At 38.2% G+C, this 11,369-nt stretch overlaps 1 protein-coding gene across 1 annotated transcript; it reads right to left on the bottom strand.

Annotated features, from left to right (window-relative positions):
* Positions 1 to 279: 279 nt before the first annotated feature.
* asip2b (agouti signaling protein, nonagouti homolog (mouse) 2b) lies at positions 280 to 8,516 on the bottom strand (the record flags this gene model as incomplete). Its single annotated transcript, XM_056391161.1, has 4 exons — positions 280 to 1,225; positions 1,818 to 1,891; positions 8,249 to 8,362; positions 8,495 to 8,516. Coding segments are annotated over 4 exons (378 nt in total), but the record flags the coding sequence as incomplete, so codon positions are not given.
* Positions 8,517 to 11,369: the final 2,853 nt, after the last annotated feature.

Here is an 11,369-nt window from a genome sequence, read left to right on the forward strand (position 1 = left end):
TGAATGTTTACACCCATGCAGGACCTTTAGCAATAACAATAAAGCTCTACACTGGTTAAATGCAGTCTCTCTGCAACTATTCAAAGTGTATCATGAATGACAGGTTATTTGTTCATGGGGGTTTAAAATTCAATTAAGCTGCTTTATTTGAGGGGTTTAGTGAAGGCGGGTGATTTTCAACCCTTGGGACAAGGCGAGTACAGTTTAGACTGCAAACGGATTTAGGAGATTTCCACTTAAAAACAAATATGTAAGGAAAAGAACAAAACAAGCATGATATAGGCTTACAGTGTATTTATTCTATAGCAAAAATATAAACTAACTTTACTCATAAATCCACACATTAATAATTGGTAATTCCTCATTTGGAATCCCAGATCATCTCTTCTCCAAGGAATGGTTTACAAAGGAACAGAAATCTGTTTGTTTTGGGGTTTTTTTTTAACCGTTAATGTTCCAATGTAAATCCATTTATTAGCGTCCAAACACGTTTAACATGACAGGAGAAGCAGAAATGAAAGATATTCAAAAGCAGCAATAGTGCGGAAAATACCGGAGGAACAACACACAGTTAACATGTCATTGTATACATACATGAAAAGCAGATGTCACTCATCCTTTTGTTATACTGACATACTTTATGTTGTGTATTTGGATATTCTGGAAACACTTCTGTGGGTACTTTCTTTTTCACATTCATGTATCGGATGACTGAGGACAAAAAAGCACTGTCTGTCATCACATGGCTTCATTCTCTCATTCACATCTGTCCTTCCTTCACAGAAGTGTGGAAACCATTGACAATGGAAAGAAATTTCACTTTTCACCCCAGACTGGTTCATGGTTTTCCAAATACTTCTATTTCACACTGAACTGAGACAATGTTCTCTCAACTACACCTACGCTGTAAAAGGCCAGAGATCAGCATGTGTGAATGCTGCTGTGTGTATATGCTTATCACTGTATTTATCCAGGTGCCGGGGTGTGTTTGTGTGTGTGCGTGCGTGCTTGTGTGTGTGTGTGTGTGTGTGTGTGTGTGTGAGTGTGTGTGCTCCATTTATGTCTTCTTTAAGCACAGGTGGTTCATCCTCCAGCAATGACAAATGGTGTTGAAGAGCCGACAGCGGCAGGAGGCGCAGGGGTCGCAGCACGGCACGCGAGAGGAGCAGTTCTCCATCAGGCGGCCGCAGCGACGCGCAGGACTCATAAGATCTGTCTTGTGTTTCTGAAACAACACCAACAAACACAGTAGTTACAGGAAATTTCTCACAACAAAATGGAAAAGGAAGTAAAAACTCTTTTGACTCGTTGCTGAAGAAAAGCACCGTTTAAACAGAAAGAGCTAAACTTTAAAGCGGCTCTAATCTCAATTTTTAAATACACAATGGGTCAAATTATAATGTGTAATGTGGAAGGGGTTGCTCATAGTGAAGAGCCCACAAACAAATCACCCAACCTTTCAGTTCCCATAAGCTCTACAGAGAGTTTTAGCCTTTTTTCAGCTCATTGTTTTGGTTTTACGTCCTGCAACTTCAATGTTTTGGTTTACTCACCGCCTAGCTGGTGAGCATAGTGAAGCATTTAGCTGCTAAAGAGCCAGATATTGCCCTTAAGAGTTACTAGAGACCAAAACTGAGATTAAACAGAGTGCAGACTGCAAATACAGGTGTCAGATCTGTTGCGGACTTCAAACATAGCCTTTTTCTCACACCTTTCATTTCAAGGCTTCAGAATCGCACCTTACTGAAACATGAATGAAAATACAGCGGCCTTATATGTTGTACAAAGGCAGTTTAAGAAGAACAAAGAAAACTTACAGGAATGTGACTTTCCTGTGATGGAGAAATCTTTCGCCGTGCAAATAGCGGTCTGGTCTTTGCTTGGCTCCAAACTAGAGTTGGAAATAATAGAAGAATCGTTGTTTTTTCTTAATAAACATGTTCCTTTTTATTACAATGATCTCTGTGCTTTTTTTCAGTGCAGGTCAATCCAGTTTCTCTGGCCAGGAATAAAACCCCTAACTACAGTCTCTGGAGACCTATATTCTTATTTCACATGATGGGGAAACAACAATGCAACTTCTGCTTTAGTTTCCCCTCTTTGTTCTATCAGGTCAACACTAGATTGTGAACAGGTTCTCAGAAGAGAAGTGAACACACAATAAATGCTATAAGACTTAATCACAGATGGGTGTTCTGGGTCTGCCCAGGGACATCTTCCAGTCAGACAGTGGATTGCCAGCTAATTACTGGTGGAAAACTATCCCATACACATTAGCAGACACTTGATTTTGGTAGAGGTGCAGTAGATGCACATTTTCCTACAAACTAGGCAAGAAAATGCAGCCCTAAGTACTTGACGATTTAGGTGCCCCTCCATGTAGAGGCCTTATTCAGAGAGAACAATTACTCGTCGTCAGGTGGGTTTGAAAGGCCTCCTCTCAGAAGGAACTTAAGAGTCTGTGCTTTCATGGTTTCCAGGAAAGAAATGTTTCCAAATGTTTTGGTTATCTCCATCCTTATGCAACTACTGGAAAGAGTTTTCACTTAATCAAATATTACTAGAGAAACAGTTGCACTAAATGTGTTTACTGTTTTCTTTTGGGTCCCTTCATCCTCCCTTTCTGCATCATTTGTCACCCTTTTGGCCTGACAACTGGAAGCCTACATCTCCTTCCTCTCATCTTTTCTGGATAACAGACAGTCTTTGTTTTCTTTAGGAGGAATTGGGCTCACATTAAAGGGCTTGTCTAATAGGTTTTTCACTATGTTAAAAGGTTTAAATTTCCACTTGATAGCTCTGCTGTTTCAGTTTGGGATGATGTTTTGTAGGACTGTAAAATTCTTTTAACACAACTTTCTACTGACATACATTTTTTTAAGCGATATTCATGGCCTATCACTCTATCGATGACAATGTCAGTCTGTTGGTTGATTGGTCTTCCACTTTTGGACTGAAATAATTCTGCAACTACGATTGCCATTACATTCGACATCTCCAGAGGATGAATGCTGCTGTCCTTGGTGATCCTCTGACTTGTCGTCTTGCGCCACCATGTGTTGGGGTATTTGCTGAAAAGACTTTCATCTCCCACGATTGTTATGTCACCTAACAATAAACCGTAATTATGGGTCGTAATAAGCTGCTCACACAAATTAACTAGAGGGTCTGAAATTGTATTAAATTCTAATTTGTTCAATCCATCATCCTGAACTTTACTTTGTGTTCGGTACTAATCAGCAAATTTTAGCAAGCTAAACTAAATTGATGAACATGATAAACATTAGCATGTTAGCATTGTCATTGGGAGCAGGTTAGCATGCTTATGTTAGCATTTGGCTCAATGCACTATTGAGAATGAGTAGCTAGCCTCACAGAGTGGCTAGCATGGCTGTATACTCTTAGCTTAGCGCTATTATTTTTCTCTATTGTTTGTGTATGTGATGTTTGTGGTGTCGTTCTGTTCTTATCTTATGACTGCATACTTAAAAGTTCTGCATTTCCTTTTGTGTTGTTGTGAAACTAACAAAAATGTGCTTTTTCCAACTACTCAGATGTAGATTTATTGGACTTTAATTGATAATCAACTGGTAATACTATGATAATTGATGAAGTTCATTCTTGACTTTGAGAGAAAAAATGACTGAAAGCCAACTTAATAGCTTTTTCCAGAACTTTTGCTCACATCTCACAGTCTTCTTTAGCGGACAGAATTTGGTCAGTTGACATCACGTGACCCGAAAGTAGAACTTCCATCAGACAAATTCACAAATGAATGTAACTGAATTTCCCTTCTTAGGTCATCTGATTTTAATTGTGCTACTCCTTCCTCTAACAAACACAATAGTAAGTTAATCAAATGGTCATGGTATTTGTCTTTTTAAATAGATTTTACGATGAACAGTTGATTGATTTATTTTCCTTCACTGTAGTGAAGTAGAAGCATTTCATGGATCTCTAGCTTGAACTGAAGATTGAAAATGATCATGCTAAGCATTTGTTTTGTTTTGTACATCCAACAGTGTCAAACAGCACCAAGAACATTATGTGGAACACACTCAGGTGTCTGTAGCCAACGATGCTATTTGCATCCGGGGTGGATATTCAGTTTGGCTATTTACACCTGAGTGTATATAGCACAACAGAAATAAGCACCCAGGAGTCTGTAGCCAACAATGCTATTCACACCTGGGGTGGATATTCAATGCAGCTATTTACACCCATGTTCTAGGCTCTCCTTGACCGCGTGGCAAAGTTCTGGCAAAGCCTTTCTAATGCATGGTTAACGTTGTGAAAGGGTCTGTTTTAACTAAAACAATGATCTTTTTTCCGAAAGTAGTTTTGTTACCTAAACCAAAATGCGACTAAAAACCGAGTACAATAAATTTAACTAAATTAATTAACCATGCCAAATGTGCACAGGTGATTTATTATGATGTTTGCTTTGAAACGTGTTGGTATGTTCTCATAAGCAATGGAGCTGACCAATGTGTCCAAGGCTGTTGGCAGTGTGATATTTTTTTAGACAGAAATAGTAGCTATGAATGTCAGTGTTCCAGTGGAAACCAAAATGATTTGCCTCCAAATCTCTGGCCTAGATCTTCTTTGGATCATCACCAAAACATAGTTCATCAAAGTCAAACACTCACCTCTGACATTGGCATCTTTAAGACCCTCACCCTTATACCTCAATGTGTCTTTTACAACCTAGATGCTGCACGAGTCCACAGAGGCAACAAATCAAAAATCCTCCTCCTTGGCTCTGATCATTTTCCTTCTGCCTCGTGATCGATGGCTGTTACACCTACTCTTCCAATCCAGCTCAAGATCTTGGGGCTAATCTTTGGCAGAAGTGCAGAAAATACCTTCACTCAACCTGGGGATGTTTGATGCCTCTTCTCCTGCTGATGCTGAGGCCTTCATCCACACTTTGATCTTCCACTTTAAGATATCTCTACTTTTCTACTTGAAATGCAACATTTTCAGTGGAACCACCATCTGTCTTCTCAACAAATTATAATGAAACACTTGTGCTTTTTCCCTCAGGTCCTCCCTGTGTTTACACCTTAAAAGCTTCCCTCACTGCATCTTCTGAATTGACATTAATAGATGGATTGGTTTTCTGTCAACCTGAATTGTGTTTTGTGTACTCCTTCTGTATCTTTGAAAAGGTCCCACCAGGAAAGTAAAAGCTGAATCAAACAGTCTGAGATTCAAACTTGCTTAATAACACCTCATAGTCTTGTTTTAGTGATCTATTATGGGTGACCAGGCATTACTGTTGGTTTTGGTCAGAAGTGTGCTCTGTTGCACTTGTATTGACATCCTCATTGTACTTATACATCACTACGGCAACTTAAAGCTGCTCGAATAAATATTTTCATCCTATCAATGGGTATGTAAAGTGAAAGGAGTGTAGTTTGTAGTGACAAATCCACCAGACTATGCAGTTCTCTTAAAGCTCTGCAGAGATTTTTCAACAGCTTATTTTTTTTATTTTATGGACACAACAATACTGTTTTGGGTCACTGCTTATTATAGCGAAACAAAAAAACTAGAGCTAGAGCCTCGTGGTTGTAAAACTCCACCAAACAGCCAATTTGCAGGAAATATGGTTACAATCTCCCCTTCCTGAGTTAGTGTGTTGAATAATGGCCAGAAGAGTTTTTGCAGAACATTATTATGTCACAATGACCTTTTGACCATTTGGATATTAAATCTCATCACTTAATTTTATTCTTATAGACATTTGAGTTAAATTGTGCCATTATTAGTGTATGAATTTGTGAGTTATGGCTAAAAACATGTTTTGTGAGGTCACAGTGACCTTGACCTTTGACCACCGAAATCTAATCCGTTCATCTTTGTGTCAAATTTGAACAAATTCCCCCAAGACATTACGGAGATAACCCATTGACGAGAATGGGACAGACAGATGAACAACCTGAAAACATAATGCACCAACCCTGTCTGTTAGGAGGCATAAGAATCTGATAAACTCACTGAATGCTACCTGTCGAGCGCCAAACATCAGACAGACAAAGTTAGTTTGTAGCTGGAGAACTCAGTGGAGCATTGAACAGCTAAAGAGACAGTTGTTGGTGGAGACAAGAGACAGAGCTACAGCGAGAGTGAATATGGGACTTACATTCAGTCGAGTGGCCAGAAACAGACCTTAAAATAAATGTGGTAACACTTTATTTTAAGGTCTGCCTGCAGAGAGTTTACACAGTATTTGAAAACATTTCAAAAGGTTATTAGTTGAGATTCAACAATTCAGATGAACCCAACACTAACACTAACTGAATATGTTGAACATTAGAAAGTTCAACAAAGATTAGTAAGAAGTTACAAATACTGTGTAAACTCTCTGTAGATGGATTCCTTTGATGAAGAGGAATACGACAATAATAGGGATCAATTTAAAAATGGGTAAGTATATATATTTTACAAAAACTTTGTTTTGCAATATCACAGTAATAGTACACTTTGTCTGTAATTGTGACCATATTGCCTATATGTTGCTTCTGTGCACAACTAGCTAAATTAATTCGTGTATCAATAGTCAGGAACTTTGTTTTACAAAAGTGACCGATCATTATTAATAAAAGATGGAAAGAAAGATTTTATACTAACTCAAAATTACTGGTAATCTCTGTTACTCTGTAGTGAGTAGTGAAATGGAAGACAGCGTATCCCCACCCCCCACATTCCTCTTTAGTTCGTGTGAGGGGCGTCTGGGGGAAGAGAGGACAAAGGCAGTGAGAACTTTCTTTCAATTAACTTAATTTCTATTTTAATTTTTCTACAGAGATGTTTCACAGCTTCCCAGGCCGAGTGAACCCCATGCAGCAGCTCTCAAGCAGCCACACATGGAAATATGGAAATATTGTAAATGATGTTTCTGTTATATATATATATATATGTGTGTGTGTGTGTGTGTGTATTTATAAAATTTCATTTTAGACATTTATTATAGGTCTATCTACTATTTTATTGATATTTTCCACTACCTTTGTGAACCTACCACTTTGGTAAACCCATTTTCAAGCGCTAAAATATTAAATCCACATGAGTAAACATATTTTCACAAGAGATTTGATGAATTTTAAAAATTGGACTTGAACTTTTCAGTTTTAGGGCCAAATAATCTCTTTACAACTGCGTTTAAAAGTTGAATTTAAGAAGATATGTAAAAACTGAGAAAATGCTCAGAACAAAAACAAATGATTTCCCCATCTTCATATTGGGCGACAGGTCTTTAGATCCACAATCACAAAATCTAAGTTGTTGAAGTTTCTGACTGTTAAAGGTTTGTTTACATTAACCAGGATTTCAGCAGTTAAACAGGCTTACTATACAATAAAATGTGTTTTTCTATTATTAAGACAAACTCCGTACACTTGTAATTTCTATGGTCATTAATGATGGATTGGGCCTTTAAGTGTGACACACAGCACATTTCAACTGTCAATTCTTTCATCAAGGTCAACTTTTGAAATGGTATGAAACATAATTTGCCTCACATGTTTCAGCTGTCATAAGATTTGCTTCAAAACATTTGTTTCAAAGAAAAAAGAAAGAAAATCATACCAGATATAAGAGCATTGGTTTAATATGATCATATGTATAGTGACAATGTTTCAAACAGAAGACATTGGATTTTGCAAATGTTTTAAAAAATGTAAATGATCTTTATCATAGTAAGATTCTCCTGACTCCTGCTGTGATCAAACCCCTACAGATATTTATACAACCTGCAATAAAAGATGGGAACCATAAACATACAGTATTCCCAACCTTAAGTGTTGATAAATTGAGTTTGACAAGATTAATCGCATTCATAAATGTTTGGGGAATGTTGGACAGATTCATAATCACATTCCAATATATAGGCCTATATTATTAATTTTGATTTTCATAATAATCCTCTTAAATACAAACTGAAAAATGAGCAGGTATGAGCCACCTCTGTCTCTCCTCCCGTTAATTGCATTTACTACTTTGTGCAACAAGCCCGTGGATTCTCTGGTTAATTAAAGACGTACATTGTATAAGTGCAATATGAGACACGCACAATCCACATCAGTCTGTAATAACTAGGCTACATAATAATTTCTTATCCAGTCAATCTGTTATAAGCTGCACCATTTCTCTCACGATGTAGAGGCTCGCGTCAAAATGAAATCAGCTTGAATGTGTTAGAGAGAGAGAGAGAGAGAGAGAGAGAGAGAGAGAGAGACCTCACCTGTATCATTGTCAGTCCTCCTCACATCTTTCTTTGTGTCCTCTGCCCAGGACAGCGGGAAGACGAGCAGGAAGAAGCACAGTAAGTGTTTGCCAGTGATCATAATGATGAGATCTGTTGATGACACGGTTGAAAAGCAGAAGAAGAAAAGAAAGAAAACATCAGTCTCACATTTATTAAAATAAAATCCAGGACTATCAGGTGCAATGGTAAAAGAAAAAAAAAATCCATGAATCCATGACTCACGTAGTTCAGCTCCTGTAAGTCTTCACTTCAGTTGCTTCAAGTTTCCTTCTGGCTGTAAGGAGGCGCCACTGCTTCCAACACAGGGAGGCTGACGAACCACAAAGACCGAAACGCGCCGCCCCCACATGACGGGCGCGAGACGCGGCAGGAGGTGATGCTTGTGCTTCGCGAACGATGGTTGCCCTGGCAACAGACAACAAATCACACTGGTGGGTGGTAGATTAGGCTACTTTGTGACAGAACATAGTAATGGCAGACACCTTGATTGATTTCTGTTTTGTTTTTTTAAGTCGTTACGTCATGGGAAAGAATAAAGACAGCACATAACCATGGTTAAATGTATCTGAAGCCATTTAATACACGGATTTGTGGACATCATTAAGAATAGATCCAGTGCTAATGTTGTGTGTTTTCCTACTGTGACAGATCAAACTGTCTCCCATGAAAAATGGCCAATCTTACTGAATAGCCATTTTGTCTTGCTGCAAAAACAGCTCAAATGTCTCCATTGAACTGTCAGGCTGGACTGAGCTGTGAGTTTCTTGTGGAGCTTGTGGATCTGAATAAACTATCAAAACCAGGACTGTCTGACGCAGCTTTGGAGCAGCTTCTAACCCCCAACCTAACCCTTAACCCAAGTACAATAGTCTATAGTAGAGTCACTACATGCGTCATTTTGTAGCTTTTTTAAACAACAGTTTTTCAAATGATTGTTTAACAGCTCACAGATGAACTGTCCAACACACTGTGGAAATTTTCTCAGGCCTGTACCATATTTTCCTTGTAAATTCGCTTCTTTATTATTTTTCTCTGATGCTGATGACAAGGCAGATCGTATTCAAGTTAATATATACATATTGTTTAATATGTAAGCTATTGTATGTCCAACACTGTCAACAAAAACAGGAGGCAGGATAAAATATTTGGGAGCAAAAAGTTTTTTCTTACTGGAAACTTTCTGACAGTAAATAAAAATATAGGAATAAATAACAAGGATGGATTTTCATCATCTTCATATATAATACAGTTTAGAACAGAGTTAGTGTGTTTTTGAAGACCCAAATTAAATTTCTTCAATAGTTTAAGACCCTCTTTGTCTTTAATTAAGAAATCAGATCCATGTTTACAATCTGAATAATATTGATGCCATAGTTGTGTCAGGCCTGGACTTGAAAGAGGACTCAGATGCAGAGTAACAATTTGGCAGACTTTATTTATCTATTCCAACCTCAAGAGAGAGAGGGACGAAATAAAAACAGCATGAAAATTATGCTAAAAACCACTCCAAATGGAGGGACAAAACTGCTAAAACAAAAGGAATAAACCAACAGAAAATCACTCTACAAGGAGGCAACTAAAACTGCTACAATCTTGACAAACAGAAAACTCTAGACTATGAAAATACAAACAAAAATCGCTCACTTGGAGGTAAAGAATAAGTACGATAATGCAGAGACAAAGGCAAGGCATGGACTGTGATAGTAGGCTGGGGTGCACGACAGGACGAGACACTCTGGCACAAGACAAAGGGAGACGCAGACTATAAGACACATTAAGGCAAATGGGGAACAGGTGGACACAATCAGGAATCAGGGAAGACACTCAGACAGGTGACACATGAGGAAGGGCAAGTGACCTGAAACGAGAGGAGAGTTAACCTTTCAAAATAAAACAGGAAATTACAAGACATGGAGACAGGACAAACCCAAACTTGACCTCACCTTGTGACAAGTTGATTTGAATTCTTCTGATCTCCCCGCTGAGTCTCACAGCTGGTGATTTCATGCAGTGCTTTGAAAGTGGTGAAGATATAATAATTCACTTTAATGCAAGAATCAGTTTTTCATTTCATAGAAGATCTCCTCTTAGTAGACATTTGGAGACCCGGTTAGCTGTAGATAATGTTACTCCAGTACATACCAGTCTTATCTCACTTTGAGTAGTTTTACTGTCTAAACTGAATAAATACACTAGTATAGTTATATAAGATCATGCTGCTGGGTGTAAGATTTACGGTGATTCACAAAACATTACTCCAGGTGTCGAGTAGAATTTATCTGACAGCCAACTGATTGCTTTCAAAGCAGCATGGTGACTTCTGGCTTGGCATGTGCATTGAACAGTCTCAGACAGAGAAAGCTTCAGTATTACCTGTCTAGTCATACCAGAGTGCATCCTACAAATTTTCAGAGTATTCAGGAGATTTTCAGAAAATCTGTATAGCTCTTTGCAGCTTTTGTTAATTCAGAGACTCATATTCTATTTCCTTGCATTAACATCCCTCAAATCTCAGAGGAAGTAAAACAAATGCGAGAAACCCATTACTGATTTAATATGAGGCAGTACTGGTGATATAAAATCAGGAGAATCAGAATAGACTTGTACAGCTCCACTGATTTAACTCTGGAACAAGTTTTTATTTACTGACAATACCCTGCCTCTCCTCTATTACCAAAGTACCGAGCCAGACATGTCATATGGGTATTTTACACTACTTGACGTTTACTGGGAAAATAAAACAATTTTATACAGATGTTGTCAGAAAGTTATGACTGGTTCATGTTCTGTAAGCTGACAAACTTGAGACATAAAATTGCTCTTGTTGGTGAATATTGTTTTTATTATTTGAGAAGAAAAAGCTCTTGTACACAATCTGCTGCATTTCCAGAGCAGAGACAAATGCCTAAGAGATCATCTAATGATATGTCACGGCTGGTGGTTAGCGCACAGGCAGGGAACCTGAGCATAGACATGCAGGCAGGAACTTCAACAGAATAAGTGATGCGGACCAGACTTACAGACGGTTGGACAGGTAGGCAGCTACAGACAACATGAAACTACATACTGGTAGCAGGAATGGGAGTCCACAGCATGA

The sequence above is a fragment of the Seriola aureovittata genome, chromosome 12 (genome assembly GCF_021018895.1).
Source record: "Seriola aureovittata isolate HTS-2021-v1 ecotype China chromosome 12, ASM2101889v1, whole genome shotgun sequence".
In the NCBI taxonomy this organism is placed as follows: domain Eukaryota; kingdom Metazoa; phylum Chordata; class Actinopteri; order Carangiformes; family Carangidae; genus Seriola; species Seriola aureovittata.